The sequence below is a fragment of the Kogia breviceps genome, chromosome 18, assembly GCF_026419965.1.
Source record: "Kogia breviceps isolate mKogBre1 chromosome 18, mKogBre1 haplotype 1, whole genome shotgun sequence".
Taxonomy (NCBI): domain Eukaryota; kingdom Metazoa; phylum Chordata; class Mammalia; order Artiodactyla; family Physeteridae; genus Kogia; species Kogia breviceps.
In genome coordinates, this window is record NC_081327.1 from 22,294,347 (window position 1) to 22,312,792 (window position 18,446).

Genomic DNA, 18,446 nt, shown 5'->3' on the forward strand with positions numbered 1-18,446 from the left:
TCAAATATTGGAGAGGAAAAAGAACAAAAATTACACACATAAAACAAAAAAGGGGATGAGGTGGTGTACTAGCGAACAGCAGGAAATTAAATTCCCAGCCTTGCTTCCATTAAGAACTCTCGACAAGATAAAATTAAAGAACATAGCTTAAGCAGTTTGCGAACAGCTGCACCAGTCCCAAAATGATATATGATTTTTTGCATGACAAGCTTTATTGCTAACTTGAAGCTCTTCTGGTAAATAGTTGAACAGGTGCATCTAAATTTGACACACTATGCAAATACAAAGGACGAAGGTGAACTACTGTAAAGTAACCTAAATTTAGGAATCACTCTAAATGTACAATAAGATTTTAACTCCTAACAAGTTAGTTTTAGGACTTTCCTGGTGGTGCAGTGGTTAAGAATCTGCCTGCCAATGCAGGGGACATGGGTTTGATCCCTGGTCTGGGAAGATCACACATGCCACGAAGCAATTAAGCCCGGGCGCCACAACTACTGAGGCTGTGCTCTGGAGTTCACGAGCCACAACTACTGAGCCCACCTACCACAACTGTTGAAGCCCATGCACCTAGAGTCCGTGCTGCACAACAAGAGAAGCCACTGCAATGAGAAGTCCTCGCACGGCAACGAAGAGTAGCCCCCATTCACCGCAACTAGAGAAAGCCTGCACACAGCAACGAAGACCCAACACAGCCAAAAATTAAATAAATAAAGTTATTTTTTAAAGACTCTTTCAACATTAATGTTCTCAAAAGTACACTTTAGAATCTACGACATTCAACAAGCATTTAAAGAATTAAGATAAAAGATTTTGCATCTAATTTCAAGTTGGACCTATACCTTTCACAAAAGTAAGCTAAATTAAAAAAAAAAAAAGCACCAATATGTCCACAACATATATGAAATAAGAGGAAGCAACAAATTAAAAAATATTGCTTGGAATGTTTTTTTAATTCTAATAATGAATTTCCTTTTTACCAACCACCTATAATCTGGAATTATACTTCTTCCTAATGGTTTATTTTCTCTATGTTTTTGTCTGTCCAACATTTATAATGCCAGAAAGAATCACACTTCACGTTGCTCAAACACTGAGTCAATAACCTATACACTCCAAAAACCCTTAATGTTTCAAGGCAACTCATTTGAAATCAAATGGGTTGAAATCAAATTCTCGGAGCTTCAACAAGATCAGTGATTTACTGTTATCTTAAGCGTGTCATGCAGGAGAGTTTGGTTGTATGATCTTCCATACTCACCTTCTAACTCAATGGAGTCAGCAATGGACAATGTACCATGTACCACGTAATGGCCAGGACAAACAATAACAGTGTCGCCCTCATAGCAGGCATTTATAGCAGACAACGGATCACTATGGAACTAGAAAACAACAACAACATATTGCAAGTATATACCCCTCAAATGCAACCTGAGTATTACTCCAGATGCCTTCATGTTTCATTTTGAAAAGGGAGCCAAAACTGCGTATGTAGGTATCTCCTTGGCTACTGCACTGAGCTCAGCGCATGGTTGATAAGTGACTAATACTGCAGAAAGGCAGTGCTCTCACTACTTTCCATTTCACAGAAAACCAGCTCTGGGAAACTCCTAAAAACTTCTCGTAGAATTCAGGAAAGCCTGGGATAAATCTGAAGGGAAAAAAGCCAGCTGGAGCAAGAAACTCTCCTTTTACCTGAATTTCTATTTCTTCCTTACAAGGCTCTGGACAAAGCTTATCCCTGAGCAGGGACTGCAGCAGACCAGTCGTCATGGTGAAGGAGACCACATGGGTGACCTTCTGGCCATTTGGACGGATGCCTTTTGCTTGTATATTAGAATTCTTCTGATAACCAAACACGTATCTTAAAGAAACCAAACAGACCTGTCAGTTCTCAGTAAGATAGCTGGTTAGAAAAGATGCCAACTAGTTGAGAAGAACAAAGATACACATACCTCAACAAAGGATTCTCAATGAGTTTTAGCTTTTGTTTCAGCTGTTCAATCTCTGAATACAATTTTAACCCTTCCACCATGGAGATGTTTTCCTGCTCAGAATCAGAGTTACAATTTGACAAACTGCTTCTCAGATTTAAAAATTTCCTGTAACTCTCCTCACATTGAGTCAACAGATTTTGATAGTCAACAATAAGTCCTGAAGGAACTCGGTCTTCAAGAATGTCATAATGCCTGAAAGTTTAAAAGCAAATTGAAACCCACTGCCTTTCAGACACATTTTCCCATCATTAAGACACCCATTTAGTCCTCAAAGACCCCATAAGAAAAGTGTTTCATAATATGTAACTCAGGAACATGTTAAGTCTTACTGAGTAGGTGAAAGCTATTGAAAGCTTTAAGGACCACTTCATTATGGTCACTAACTTTTCTCTTTTGAGGAGCTGCTATTTTTTTTTTCCCTTAGATCCAAGCATTTGTGTTTTTGAAACACTGAGAGTTCATGTTGCACAATTTTTAATCATTACTTAATAAGAAATTATTTTCTCATACATTAGATTCAAAATCTTAATAAGTGGATGGCAGAGGGCAACCTGGAGGTAGGGGTGGTGAGGATAGCATCCCAAGTAGTTTCATAACAATGTTTAAGATTACCACATTTATAGGATCAAAAATTTTAAATGATTCAAATCATCTAGTCCTTCCCTATACTTATTTATATTTTTTAAATTTAGTTTAGTTTTTTTTGTTTGTTTTTTTTGTTGTTGCATCAGGTCTTAGTTGAGGCACACAGGATCTTCGTTGTGGTATGTAGGATCTTTTGTTGCAGTGCATGGGCCCTTTGTTGCTGTGCGCAGGCTTCTCTTTAGTTGTGGCGCAGGGGCTCTAGAGTGTGTGGGCTCAGTAGTTGCAGCACATGGGCTCTCTAGTGGTGCACGGGCTCCAGAGCACACGGGCTCAGTAGTTGAGGCACGCAGGCTCTCTAGCTGTGGCGCATGGGCGTGGTAGTTGCAGCACACTGGCTTAGTTGCCCCACGGCACATGGGACCTTAGTTCCCCGACCAGGGATTGAACCCACGTCCCCTGGAAAGGCAGATTCTTAACCACTGGACCACCAGGGAAGTACCCCTTCCCTGCATTTAAAGCACTATGGAGGGGACTTCCCTGGTGGTCCAGTGGTTAAGACTCCATACTCCCAATGCAGGGGGCCCGGGTTTGATCTCTAGTCAGAGAACTAGACCCCACATGCCACAACTAAGAGTTAGCATGCTGCAACTAAAGATCCCACGTGCCGCAACTAAGACCCAGTGCAGCCAAATAAATAAATAAAATATTAAACAAATAAATAAAGTACTATGGAGCAGAATTTGCTGAATATTCCCTCAGGAAGATTATTAGAGTATTTCAAAAACATAAGCCTTTGAGATTCTGAGAAAAAAATAAAGTTGTTATTACTAAACTAGAGAGTGATTAAAACAAAATAACCTTGTATTAGACAACTGTGTTGGCACTTAAAGTTTATTATTAATTTATAAACCTTCTCAAATATATAGACAGAACAAAAAGTACTTCTAGGTACAATAATTTATGAATGTACAATCAAGTTAATGGATATGAAATTAATGGATTTGAAAGTAAACTGCAATATTGTTGTCATTACCTGTTGTTTTAAAATAATTTCTTTATTTCTCAGTTAAAAGCATACTGACATAGGCCAGAGCTTCTTAAACTTGGCTGCTTATTAGAATCACTGGGGAACTTTTAAAAATACAGATGATCAGGTCCCCATCCAGACAAATTAAATTAGTCTCTAAAAGTAGAGGAGTATTTTTTAAAGTTCCCTGGGGATTCTAATGTGCAGCCAAGGTTGAGTACGATTGCCTTAGATAATGTCTTCTTAACTTCGTCACGCTCTAAATAAGATACAGATACAAAAAAACAGAACCATATCCTAAACAAATTTACATCAAGTTACAATGAACATTTAAATAGTATTTAAGATGAATAGAAAATATTTTTTCCACTTTTCAAGTAAATGAATTAGGTGAAGCTTGAAAAGCAAGGATTTTGTCTGCTTTGGTTAATCCATACTCATTTAAAGATATTCTAGAAATCCACTTTGCAAACAAGAAATTGGGGACCCAACCACTGACTGCTTGATCAGATCTACTGTTACAAAGAGTAAGACTCAAATTTTAAAATTAGTTTCTTAGCATTTCCAATATCCACACCAATCAGCTTATTTCTTCTCATTATAGTGATACTTCATAGTCTGAAAGTAATGAACCAACATCTGTGTCTCAGACCCATAAGCTCTGAAGCAGAGTGTTTTGAATTAGAAAGGAAAACTATTTACCTCACAGTGCAAAATCAAGACAATATGGTTTGATTCCCTTTAACTCTTGCCTGTGAATAGATCTACTCCTGTCTTAGCCTAGGGACCTTTAAAAGAGTCTGCCTATGTTTGATTACATTCCGGTTTCCCCATCAAGTACCACAGTTTCTTCTCCATAACTGAAAACAATTCCTGCCTTATGCTTTCCCATCTGCCAGTGATGTATAAGATACGTATGGAAATCATTTCTTGTTGTTCAAACATGTAAGACTGTCAAATCAGAATACAGTTATTTTCCAAGTAAAGATCAAATTTGCCAGATACATGATATTCATCCATTACACTTCCCTTCAATCAAAACCAATCATTGCTCTTTAAAAGCAAGTATATCAGAACTAGAAAATATGCAAGCTTATTGAAATTCTAGCATTTTATTGAATACACTATGAGAAAACAGGAAATGCATAATGGAAAAATTGGAAAGGCCAAATAGAAATCACAGCCAATTTATGAAAAGCAGAAATCAGACATACATAATTCTAAACCAGGTAGCTCCAACCTTAACTAGACTTCTCACGTATTTTTTACTTATGATTTACTGTTTAAATGAAGAGAAACTTACTAAATCAAATTGGTTATACAGAAATGTAAAGGGTTACTGCCTTATCTTATGTAACCAAATCATCTTTCACACAGGGGAAAAAATTACCTTCTACAGTTTTTTTTTCTTTTTTTTGGCCTGTAAGGTCTAATTTTATTCTTATTGCAGCACTGTGTATTAAATTACCATGCACAAGTACCAAAAAGTTACCTGGTCTTATAGCATCATCTAGTGGAAGCCACATTTAACAAAGTCAGTGCAGGACAACTATTTGGGTTGCATGGTTAATTGGGGGTATTTATATAATGGAAGGGTTTTTCCCTACCAAAATATGATAAATCAGTAGAATGTATTTAGGTATTTTGGAAATTTTTATTCACCATCAATATTAACTGTTTAGTATTTTCATCTATTTATCAAATAAGATTTAAGGAAAAGAACTTGACAAAACATCCTGAGGTAAGTCTGTTTAGCCTATGTTTTACTGTAAGAACTTAAGAGTAAAGCCATGTCTTTAAAAGTACTCTTAAAAAAAAAAAGTCTTCTATAATTCAATTAATTTCACTGTTCTTCAATTGTTTTTATTGAGTTTAGTAACGGGTTGTTTCTTTTTAACATATTAGCTCAATTAAGTTTTATTCAGATTTACAAGAGTGAGCTGTTAACTTACATGTTCTTGAATTCTCTGCTTTTAGATTCTAAAAACACTACAAGTAGGTTTATAAACACTAAAAGTAGCTTTCTCTGCACCTGTACAATTTTTATTTAATAACTTGTCAATGGGTTATACTATTCGTGTATCAGTCTGTTTCTATCTGTAGGCCCCTGGAGTATATATACAGTATATACAAAACACAGGTGATATTAAATCACAAATAGCTATTTTTTCCAACATGTACAAGGCCACTAATAAATACTTACAATCTCAATCGAGGTTCAACACATCTAACAAAATAATCATACTCATCCTCTTCTTCTTCATCCCAACTCCTCCAAATGTTCTGATAGAAAAACCTGAAAAGGAAATTAGTATCACTCAAATTCAATCACTGGCTTAAAATGTTAGGGTTTTGGAGGAGTAAGAGTAAATCAAAACAAGTCTATCAAGTATGGTAGAGAAGATTGAATATTTGCTAGATTTGATAGTCATGAGTCACACATGAACTTCTTTGGATGGGCTAAAGAAGTTTTCTACAACATTGATTCTATTAGGACCTTCTTTTTATCAGAAAAACTATTTACTGACCATCTATAACTTGGTAGAAAGTAGTGCCATTTGTTAAGATAGAAAAGACTGGGAGAGCAACAAGTTTAGGTTTGAAAATAAAGAGTTCTGTTTTCACCATGTTCAGGTTGAGATGCCTATTTGAACTCCAAATGGATGATGTCAAGAGTGCAGATAAATATACAAGACCAGAGCTCAAGGAAAAGGTCACGGCTAGAGACATAAATCTGAAAGTTGTCAGCATATTGATGGCATTAGAGCAATAGATGAGATCATCCAGGGACATAAAATAAAGCAGTAGTTCTCAACCCTGGCTGCCCATTAGAGTCCCCTGGGAAGCTTTTAAAAATTGATTTTCAATCCTATTCCAGACCAATAAACCAGAATCTCTTGGGTGGGGGATGGGGGAGGGAGGGTGCAGGATCCATATTTTTTTAAAGCTCTGCAAAGTGATTTAACAAATTTTTCATCATGGAAAATTTCAAACATATACAAGAGCAAACATGAAAACATGAATACCATGTATCCATCACCAGCTTCAACAGTTATCAACTCACAGGCAATCTTATTTCACCTCTACTCCACCTACTTACTTCTCTGCTCTCCTACCCCCACCATCCTGACACTGGATCATTTTAAAGCAAATTTCTGACGTATCATATCACTCATAAATCTTTAGTATGTGCCTCTAAAATAAATCTTTATACAAAAAAAGTTTTAATTCCTTAATAACCAAGTATCCAGTCAGTGTTTAGTTTTCCCTAATTATCTCTTTTGTTGTTGCTGTTGTTGTTTTACAGTTGGCTTGCTCATCAGGGTCCAAACAAGGGTCAGCCATTGAATTTAATTAAATCACTTTTACTCTATAGATTATCCATCCCTCTTTTTCACCTTGCAATTTATTTAACAGTTTCCCACACTCTGAATTTTACTGATTGCATCCCCATGGGGTCATTTAACATGTCCTTCTGTTTCCTTTATTTCTAGTAAACTGATAGTAAGGACTAGAGACTTGATCGTCTTTAGGAAAGACTTTTTGGCAAGAATACTTCAAGGGAGGTATAATGTAGCTTCATCACGAAGCACATGATACCTGGTCATCTCTTTTGATGATGAGCTTAAGAATGATCAATGGATTCAGATATTGTCAGCCTGATTTATCTGCCACAAAGTTCCCCATCAGGTTTTCACCAATGGCTGTAGCAGCCATTGATGATCATTGCCTGAAACCTCTATTTTATTATGGGTTGCAAAATACTGATATTCTCATCTTATCATTCTTTCTTCATGTAGTAGTTGGAATACTCCTATAAAGAAAATTTCCAGGAGATTCTAATGTGCTTTCAAAGCTGATTAGAGAGAGAGAAGTGTAGATAGCCTAAGCCTGAGCTCTGGGTAACTTCAACATTCTAAAGTTTGAGCATGAGAGGAAAGAGCTGGCCAAGATTACTAAGAAAGCAAGCCTGTGACACACTATCATAAAGTGGTATCCCAGAAACTGGGAAGAGTAGAGTATGTTAAGAAGATGGGAATGATCAAATAATTAGAATGTGACCAAGAGGTCAAGGTAAGATGAGATCAGAGGAGTGAAGACTGGATACGAGAATATGAGTGACCTTAAGCACAATTTCAATGGTACTGTAGGAGTAGAAGCATTCGTGGAATGCCAGGAAGTACAGACGATATAACTGTCAAAAAGTTGAAAAGGAAGGAGCAGTGAAAATGAAGCCATCTCTTAATTCTTATAGATTAGACTATCATTCTATTCACCCTCTTGAGTCCATCTCTTAAAAATAAATAAATAAATAAATAAATAAATAATAAAACAAACCTGAGCATGCCTTTACTCAACCAAAAAAACTCTGCTGGCTCCTTGTTGTCCTCAGAACAAAGTCCAAATTCCCGATCTTGGTGATATTACATGGACTCACAGTCCACCTCTAGAGCACCTCTCTTGCCTCAGAGACCCTGTGTGCAAACTAACAATTTCACAAGCTCTTTCAAAGCTGCTGTGACATGCTGGTCAGGCTGTCTTCCACCTTTTCCACCTGGTAAGCTTATATTTACACTTCATGACCCAGCTCAAATATCCTCACCAGTTCAGTACCGGGCATTCACATTTCATTCACATCTGCACCTCCTCCGGTGTTTATTCTCTCAAGACAGAAACTTGGGAGTCAGCCTTGACTTCTCCCATATCAACTCTACCACCAAGTCTTAGCCATCCTACTTTCTGAATCAGCCTAATCTGTACTCTCCATATCTCCACCCTAGTCCACTCTGTCTCTTAACTGATCTCTCTACCCCTTTCCACTCCATTTACTTTCCTCACAGCAGCCAGAACGAACCTTTTAAAACACAAAGCTGATCATATTCATCCTTGATTGAAAACCCTTCAGCGCTTTCCCACTGCTCTTAAAGACAAAAACGATTCATTGGCTGACAAATCCCTGCATCTTCTGACCCCTGACAACCTCTAAGCTGGTTTCCTAAGTCTCTTCCATTACCGTCTATGTTCTAACCACGTTGGCCCTCCGGCTCCTTAAACTCACTGAGTTTCTGAGCCTGTTCCCTCCCCTAAACTGCCACAACCACTTTCACCTAGCCAACGCTTCAGACCCAAATTCAAATACTATTTCCTCAGGAAATAACGGTATTACAGCAACCTGAACTAGTCTTAGAACACTCTGTAATCCCTCACAGCACTCACTGCAGTTTCCAATCATACATGTATCTTTATGTGATTATTTAATCAAGGTTCATCTCCCACCTTTAGACTGACGTCTCCCTGGTGATGGTGATTGTGTCTGTTTTGCGCACCAGTCAAATCTCACCCTCAACTCAGGACCTGGCACTGAAATACTTACTGAATAAAATGAACAAATGAAAACCCTCATAATTTGACCTTTTCTGGACACTGACCAGAATCTGAGCCCTCACCTCAAAATAAAGAATAATTTAGCCAGGCTCACTTTCAAATAATACTATTACTAATTCCAGATACTTGTCTTTCTATCAACTTCTATACCCATAAGAGATTAGCTCCCTGATTCCTAATTTCCTAAACTCATCAATTATTCCTTTACCTTCATATGCCTCAACTGACAGATTTTTTAAGTGAGAGAAACATAAGAGAGTTATTTTGGTTCTAGACATAAGCCAGTTCTTTAGATTTATAGTTTGGCCTAATATTGAATACCTACAGCCCTTGCATACAATTAGAAATTTTCTATGAAATGTCAGAAGCAGGGCCCAAGACACTCTGCTTCTTTGTACAGTATCATATTAAGCTCAGCAAAACCAGGTTAACTCACTAACAGTATAGAAACTGGAAAGTACTTTTTGAACTACAAAACACCAAGCAACATTATTAACATGACCTTTATATTATCCAGTCTTCCAGTTCACGGAGGAATATAAGTCCATTTTCAAATAGCCAAAAATAAGCCTTCCTTAGTAAATACACTTATAAAAAGAAGATTCCAAAGAACTATCTGTATTAGGAACTATCCGACAAAAAAGTTATCTGAAAAACTAAAATAAGCATACCTAATAATGCAGGTATGGGCTTTCCTTCTCACTTAAGGGACAAGGCATGCACCTGTGCAAGTGGAAACCCACTAAGCCAAAAAACGTTGAAAGGCATGCACATACCCCCTAAGGATCCTGGAAGTAGCCTGACAACACCTTCTTTGGCCAGACATATACTTGAAAACACTGTATGTCAGTCTTATCAGTGCACAGTGATGGTATACCACCTTCTTTACCTTCTCTCCTTTCCTCTTATATTCAAGTACATCAACTATAGCCTTAGCAACCAGAACTTTTAAGACAGTTTCTAAATATATACAAACCAAATTTTAAAATCCCCTATCTTTTGTTAACATTTGGGGACACTGAGAGAAGGCTATATAGGAATCCCTAGTACTACTTTTCTCAACTTTTCTGTAAGTCTGAAATTACCTCAAAATGAAAATTTTAAACATTGAAAACATTTTTTTAATTTTAAAAAGTTTGCACTGTCTGAATATTTTAAAATATTGCAGTGACCAAGTTTACAGTTTGAGTTTTAAATCTACGTATAATATAGACCAGAATTACTGCATTTCATCCAAAGTTTTTGGCCACAAGATTACTTTTATCAACCTCTTTTCCTACCTGATATGCTCAATTGCAAGTGCTGTCTGGTCAAACACTCCAGAATCATCAAATACCACCCACAGCTCCTGCAGGGGCAACTGGTGTTCCTTCAGATCAAGGAGCTCTTTCAAACACTCCAAAGTAAAAGTGCTGACTTGAGATTCACAGAGGTATGGGTCAGCAAGCCTCACCACTGCCTTCAAGGCTGCAAAGTCCACATCTGTGACCTGAAATTTAAAATAATGTGACTTAACATACGCAAATCAAGATACATCTAAAACACTACTTACAGCCTGATTTTTTTAAAGCATGAAATGGGAGTGGGGAGCCTTCTTCCATAACATAAAGGATAAACAAGACAGGCCTGGCTTGTACCCACATGGAGCTGACATCGTAATTGAGAGGACAAATAAACAAACAAGATGGCAACAAGTATGTGACAGAGAATAAGTAGCAGGGGTGGTGGTCTGGTTTTACTGGGAGGGTAGGGGAAGTCACTTCTGAACTGCGATGAAAAGGAAGCAGCCGTGTGAAGAGCAGGAAAGATGCAAAAGGCTCTGGGGCAGAGACAAGCTTGGCAGCTGGCGAAGCAGAGAAGCAGTGTTTCTTCCTGGAACCACAGGAAGGAAATGAGGTATGGGGCAGCAGGAGGTGAGGTGAGAGGGAGGCGAGAAGATCAGGACAGGAAGAGCATTGTAAAGAGCTTGGCTTTTACATGTTATCTAGCACAAGCCATAAAGCCAACACAGGCCTTTGGTAAATGCAATGCATTAGAGGTTTTTAAGCAGATGAATGGTGCATTTCTCTTTTAAAACAATGACTTTGACTGCTTTTAGAGAATTGAGGTGTGTTGGGGGAAGGAAGCTACTATCATAATCAAATTAATAAGCCTGAACTGCAACCAAAGACATTAGCATAACCCAAAATTTAAAAATCCATGAGGAACAGCTGCTTGCAAACCATTGCCTCATATATAGTCACTGCAGCATGTGATGTCATTTTCTAAAGGGGCTGCAGCCACAACTTGTATTCATTCACACTCCCTGGTTTACCATTTTAGTTGAACGGGGGTTTTGTGGTCCGGTTAACACACACTGAGAAAAATTCACATCTGTAATTAGAGTGCAAATTTAATGTAAAAGGCCCAGTCGGTTGAAAAATAAGATTGTCTTTACTTTCTGCAATGCAACATCAAGAGGTTAACCACATACCTACAAATGTGTCAGGCAAAAAATAGGCTAGTTTTAAAATGCCCCCTTGGTTTGAGCTACTTTAATGGGCTACAACTAAGAAGGTAAACAAATCAATTCAAACCCCACTGACTTTATAATTAGGCCTCTTTGATTTTTAAACGGACTCAAATACCTCCCTCACTTCATAGGTTTCTAATCCATTTTCCCTTTTTAAAGGACACTGAAGCTTAAACCACCTCAATTCCCTGGTAGCTCCTCCTCAGTTGCCTTTAAAATTTGTGGAACACTTCATACACCGTGGCAGTTAGATGTGAAAAACATGCTATTTTCAATCAGCTCATAAACCTTAATTAAAAATAAGCACTGTGGCTACAACAGTCTGAAGGAAAGTGGTTTTAGCTAGAGATAAATGTCTTAACAACAGAATTAAATTTACCTCAACCAGCACCTTGAACACATTAGTGTGCCAGACTGCCTGCCATCCAGATGGTTCAAGGACCTTCTCTAAGAACTCAGCTGTGAATTCTTTTACCTCAGAGGCCTTACAGTCAGCTACAAACAAATTAAATGCAGTAAGAATTGGGGCTGCATAAAGGAGAGAGAAGTTAATAAATCCACTCAAATCTACTTTCTCAGAACCAACAAATTGCAGTCTGAGGAACTGAGACCATCTACTGAATACATATAAATTAAAAGACAAAAGAAGCAAAAAAGAGGACCTACTCACCTAAAATGTAATCTTGATAAGCTCTGAATCGCTCATAAAACAAAAGGTGACTTGTCTGGAACATTTCTGGGAAATGAGTTTTTCCCTCTGGCACAAAACTTTGTAAACTAGTACCTGGTTTATCGTGATTGCTACAATCACTGCATGAATCTTCATCTTCAAACAAACCTAAGAGAACAAAAATAGGCAGGCTCAACTATCCCAGACACTTCCAGTGCTTATAAACTGCTTCTATTTTCATATACTTGCTTAGAAATTCCAAACAAATAAAAACAAGGATTTGGGTATAATGCTTTACTTACCTCTATCATTGTCAGAAAAAAAGTTTTCTAAATTTATAAATATCTCAAAATCCAAGTTCTACTTCAAAACAATAAGGACTTAAAATCCTTCATGGGTTGGGTTTTTGTTGCTCTTCTGTGAGAAAGAGGGTTGTTTTTAATTAAGTGGGAATCACCCAAGTTCTCCTTCAGAGGACATGGCTATAATTATTACTAGAGCTAGCAAGTTATAACGGTCACATAGCTTACAGTCATTTTTTTCCAAAACAATTCCATAAAGCTGCATTAAATACAGAGCTGATTTCCTATACTCCATCTCAAACAAATTGAAACCTCCCTCTAATTTCTAGAATATCTGCTTGTCAATGCCCCTCAGTAAACAGGGATGAGAGATTCTTAATAATGCATAAGGTTTACTTCACCAAAGCTTCTAGGTTCCCCCTGACTAATTTCAATGCCTGTGTCTAAGGAAAGGATCAGAAAATGCTAATCGCATTAGGTTTGGGCTGTATGTAATTATGTTTCACAAGGCGTGATTGGGCCAGTGACATATCTAATTCTGTGCAATACGATGTTTTTCATAGACAAAACGACTACTAAATAAATGCTGAGGGTAGCATTTAAACTGGCAAAGTTCTTTCCTGTGGTTTCAGGAAGGGTATCTGAGACAATTACTAGCAGCAGTCTTTCTCTTCCCTCACCTCTTAAATTTCTCCTTCCTTTTCTCCCTCCTTCCACTTCTCTGCCCCTGTTCAGGCCACCAGAATTATGTGACCCTACAGACTGTAATAGGGAAGAACAAATCTGACTCCATATTGGATCTGTTTCTTGTACTTTACCCTTTGTATCCTATTGCTTTTGATAAAAGAATGTTGCCTATAGCCTGAAATACACAGGATAGCCCCTTCTCAAAGCTGTGACCTTTAAAGGTATAACACTTTTCCACTCATATAGAGATAAAAAGTTGCTAACCAGAGAATAACGTTTGTCTTGTTGGAAGATTACAGGAACATCCTGACCTGACCTACCTGGATAGATGCAAGAACAAAGGATTCTGACACCAAGAAGTTTGCAACAACCAGCCACAACCTCTCCCCTTTTAGTATAAAGGAAGCCTGAATTCTAACTTTGGCATGATGGTTCTTTGGGACTCTATTCCACCATCTTCTCAGTCAGCTGCTTTCCAAATAAAGTCTCTATTCCTTGCCCCAACAACTCATCTCTCAATTTATTGGCCTGTCCTGCAGCCATCAGTACAAGTTCGGACATGGCAACAAGATGACCAAGGTGTACTGAAGGGCTTCCTGCTTACAGATTATCAATGCACCTGAGCCTCAGAGGACATCAGTACCTCACCTGCTGTGTAACAATCTCTCTGTACGTAAAGGAAGATGAAAACAGTATGCCAACTTCAATTAAATTAAGAGAATAAACTATATGTTAATCACTTACAATAGTACCCACCACATAACATAGATATAAATGTTTGTTAAAGAAATAATACCGTCATCTCACACACATTAGGTGACTATTATCCAAGAAACAACAAGAAAAACTATCAAGAAAACAAATGTTGGTGAGGATATGGGGAAACAGGAACCCTTGCACACTGTTGGTAGGCATGTAAAACAGTACAGCCACCACGGAAAACAGTATGGTGATTCCTCAAAAGTTTTTAAATAGAATTACCATATGACCCAGCAATTTCCAAAAGAACTGAAAGCAGGGTCTCCAAGAGATATTTGTACACTCATGTTCACAGCAGCATTATTCACAATAGCTAAAATTATTTAGCTTTAAAATGGAAGGAAGGGCTTCTCTGGTGGCGCAGTGGTTGAGAATCCGCCTGCCGGTGCAGGGGACACGGGTTCGTGCCCCGGTCCGGGAAGATCCCACATGCTGCGGAGCGGCTGGGCCCGTGAGCCATGGCCGCTGAGCCTGCGGGTCCGGAGCCTGTGCTCCACAACGGGAGAGACCACAGCAGTGAGAGGCCCGCATACCGGAAAAAAAAAAAAGAAGGAAATTACTACAAGTGCTGGATGAACATTATGCTGCGTGAAATAAGCCAGTCACAGAAAGACAAATACTGTGCAATTCCACTGATATGAGGTACTTAGAGTAGTCAAAATCATATCATAAAGACAAAGTATAATGGTGGTTGCCAGGAGCTGGGGGCAGGGGTGATTGGAGGTTTATTATTCAATAGGTATAGAGTTTCAGTTTACAAGATGAAAAGAACCACGGTAACAGAGGGCGGTGATGGCTACACAACAATGTTAATGTGTTTAATACCACTGAACTGTACACTTAAAAATGGTTAAGATGGTAAATTTTGTTATGTGTGTCTTACAGTTAAAAAGAATACCTTACTTCAGCACAATTCTTTAGATTCAATTTGAAAGTATTTCTTTTCACACATTATTTCACTTCATCTTCACCACTCCGTAGCACCACTACCTGTTTTCCAGATGGGCAAACTGAAGCCAAGTGACTGTTGCCAGTTCACAAAAGTGGTTGGTAGAGGAGTTAAGTCACACCTATGTTCTCTCACTTCTCCAGGACTCTTTCCACTACACAATACAACTGAAAATGTTAAAGCAAAACCACCTTAAAATATCAGGGGGAAAAAACGGAGTCTCCATGAAGAGGTAGAAAGGACTGAGAATTAAACCTGGGTTCTACTTTTAGACTCTGTCCCAAATTGGCTCCCCACCTTTGGGCATGTCACCTGCCCTCAATGCTCCGTGCAGGCCTAGATGCAGCCAACTAGGCCAAGCGTTCAAGTTTCTTCTCTTTCGGGAAAGGGAAGTGTGGTACGTAATCTCCTTTGAGATGCAAATTTAAAAAATGCGGCCATTCTGGACTCACAAACGCGTGCACAAAGCCCGGGGGGCCCACCCAGACAGCAAAAGTAGGAATTCCCGGCCCGGCCCAGTTCCCTCCAGTCTCAAGGAAGCTGAGGCCAGATTGGGCGGGGGGAGTTGCCCTGGGTACCTCCTGACTTCGAAGTCAGGGCATCGCCCAGCCACCGCCGCCACCCAGGCCAGCAAGGTCCGGAAGGCCTGCGCCCCAGGCGCCCTCGGAGAGTCCCGACGCCCCCCGCGCTGCCGACACGGTCTGTCGCAGGCGGCGGCTCCTCCGGCCCGTCACGACGGTTGCTCACCTTTCCCGAGGGGCGCTGGCTCCTCTTCCGCAGCCCAGCTGGTGCGCTCGTGGTCCCGCGCCATCGCCTCCGACCCCAACCCACAACCAGCCAGCAGCCCGTCAGCCATTTCAAATTTTCGCGGGCGGCCGCCCGGCCCAGTAATGCGATGAAGCAGCCGCTTCTGATTGGATAGTGAGCCGAGGCTCTTCGACCAATTAAAGGAAAGTTTGCGTGGCCCCTGTTTCCGCACGAGCCCCGCCCCTTCAGCCTCCACCCCAGTGGCAGTGCCTGGGCGCCATCTACTGGCCGGAAGGACTGCTCTTCTCGTCCAAGCTCTTGCTCTTTTTGTTTAATGGGACGAACTTGGACAAAGTTGAATTAGGACATAATTTGGGATGAGTTCCGAAAAACTAACAAGCCATACCTGGAAGTGAGATAGAGCGGAAAAGACACTGGCTTGAGAGTCAAAAAACATAGTATTTAGACTTGTTTCTTCCATTACCACTGGTATTACCTTGGGCAGGTCACTTCACCTTTCAGAAGAGCATCTTCAGTTCTGATAGTATATTGGCCTAGATGGCTCCAAACTTTTCACCACCAAAAATCAGTTGCTCTCTTGCTTTTTCTTTCTCTCCCTCTCTTTCATTCACTACCTACACACAGAGGATATTTTCAAAGAATGTCAAATAATATTTAGAATGTAAAAGTATGTTTTACCTACATTTATTAATCAACAACTATAACCTCCAATGATAATAGCTAACATTTGTTGAGTACTGTGTGCAAGACACCTCTGCATATTTTTTCTGCAGTATCTTATTCAATCTTCAAAAACCATCCTATGAGACAGGAAATATTATTATTATTATTCCCATTTTACAGATGATGACATGGAGTCACCAAGAAATTAAGAAATGCACAATTTAACCCAGCAGTGCCAGTATTAAAAACCAGCCGAATTCCTGAATCCACGCTTTAATGGTTCTGCCAGGCCATGACTAGTCAGACCTGAGATGGCCGGCAACAGCAGAGATTACCAGAACACCAGGAAGATGAGTCCCACAGAAGGACAAGAGCCCAGTCATGACAGTGTTATCACAGGGAAGACATTTCCACTTACTGCCTTAAAGGAAAACCTCAGGCTAAAGTCTCTCAGATCCCTCACAGCTGAAATGATATTAAGGACAAATCACTTATTAAACTGGATACATTTCCAAACCTATACTTGCATGGATTATATGGAAAGTTTTTAGAGTTTTCCCCTAAGTGGAGACCTTTCAGGAGCACACATTTCTTGGGAGTTTGCTTTTCCTGCCCCCTCCCCCTTATCCTAAGGAAAGGGTTTTTTAATTCTCCCTTTCCAATCCCTCCATCTGCAGCCCATCGCAGCCTTCCACCTGCCTTAGGTGGGGTGGCACCCATTGTTCCCAGCCTTTTTTATATCTTCACTCTCTTTCTCACCACTAGGTCCTTATACTCTGTCTACACAGGGGCTTGAAACTTACTGCCCTCCCCTAAAAAATTCCCAAAGCCCAACTGCAATCTTGAGATACTGCCTCCACACTTTCTGGATAGCACCAAATTGCTCTAGGTAGTGCCTTTCATCTCCTGCTTTCTCAACGGCCAGTAGCTTCCTCCAGAGGCCTGCCCTCCCTCGCTCTCATCACCCTCCACCCGCTACAGCACTGACAGCCCAGCATCCCCTTCCATAGTCCTTCCTCCCCTGGCCTCTGGGCCTTCACTCTTCTGGTCCTTCACTCTTCTGGTTCTCCCTCCTGCCTTCATCCCTCTTCCTCCTTTTCAGATCCCCTAAACCTAGGGGACTCACAAGGGCATTATCCTGAGTCCACCTTTCTCAGGAGGTAACAGAAGTGAGTGAAGAAGGCCAAGTGTGGACAGTGGCACTCACTGTGAGCACACAGGAAAGCAGATGTGCTAATTCACTTGACAAATAATAAATATAGAGAGTATAGACTGTGTGCCAGACATTGTTCTAGGCTCAAGGGAAGCAGGAGCAAACGAGCAAGGTCCTGCCCACAGGGAATTCACAGCCTAGTGGAGATGCACAATGAATAAGTAAAAAATCAATTAACAAACAAGATTCAATTATGAAAAATAATAAAATAAAATTCAGTGATGTGATAGAGAATGATGAGTGGGGAAGACAGATTCAGACTTTTATGTGAAAATGCCTGATTTTAAGCTGTTAGCAATTTTTTTTTTAATGTAAACACTATGCAACTCAGAAAAACCTTATTTCCCAGGCCAAATTTGGCCCACAGCCCACAAGGATCGCAACCTCTGTTCTAAGCCCCAGCCGCTCAAAGTACAGTCCAGGGACCAGGAGCTTGTTAGAAATGCAGAGTCCCTTCCCTACCCACAGATCTGCTGGACTGGAATCTGCATTTCAACAAGATCCCCAGTCCTCAAGTAACATAATTCATGTTTGATACGAAGGTCTTCAGACCTGAGATCTCTCCTGCAGCTATTTCAATTTCATCTCCTGCTGGAAAACTTGACCTAGAACTCTCATTCATGATTCACGTTCATGAATGCTGCAAAGCCAAGTGCAACCCATCCTCCAGCTTATAAAAGGCTCTCATCTCATCCCACCCGCCTTGCCACAGCCCCTGGGGCCACCACCATCTCCCATGCAGGCTGTCGAGATGGCACCTGGGAAGTCACCGCACCTGAGAGGACTCACCCACTCTCTCCCCTGCTTCCAGAATTAATTGCTCCCCTCTTGCTATTCCTAGCACAGGGGTCTCAACGCAGTGCCCAGAATGGCCAGGCAGGTGACAGAAGGAGAGAAGTGGGCACTGGTGCCAGTCCCGTGAGAAGTGA

At 40.1% G+C, this 18,446-nt stretch overlaps 1 protein-coding gene across 1 annotated transcript in view; it reads right to left on the minus strand.

Annotated features, from left to right (window-relative positions):
• Positions 1 to 15,759, minus strand: part of SHCBP1 (SHC binding and spindle associated 1) — a 36,962-nt gene extending 21,203 nt beyond the window's left edge. The window contains exons 1-8 of the mRNA XM_059045664.2: positions 15,621 to 15,759; positions 12,177 to 12,344; positions 11,886 to 12,001; positions 10,275 to 10,483; positions 5,813 to 5,905; positions 1,956 to 2,189; positions 1,696 to 1,864; positions 1,262 to 1,382 (exon numbers count right to left, since the gene is read on the minus strand). Of these exons, the coding sequence (XP_058901647.1) occupies positions 1,262 to 1,382; positions 1,696 to 1,864; positions 1,956 to 2,189; positions 5,813 to 5,905; positions 10,275 to 10,483; positions 11,886 to 12,001; positions 12,177 to 12,344; positions 15,621 to 15,729 (1,219 nt within the window). The 5' untranslated portion in view covers positions 15,730 to 15,759. The remainder of the gene's footprint in view (positions 1 to 1,261; positions 1,383 to 1,695; positions 1,865 to 1,955; positions 2,190 to 5,812; positions 5,906 to 10,274; positions 10,484 to 11,885; positions 12,002 to 12,176; positions 12,345 to 15,620) is intronic.
• Between the last annotated feature and the right edge of the window lie 2,687 nt (positions 15,760 to 18,446).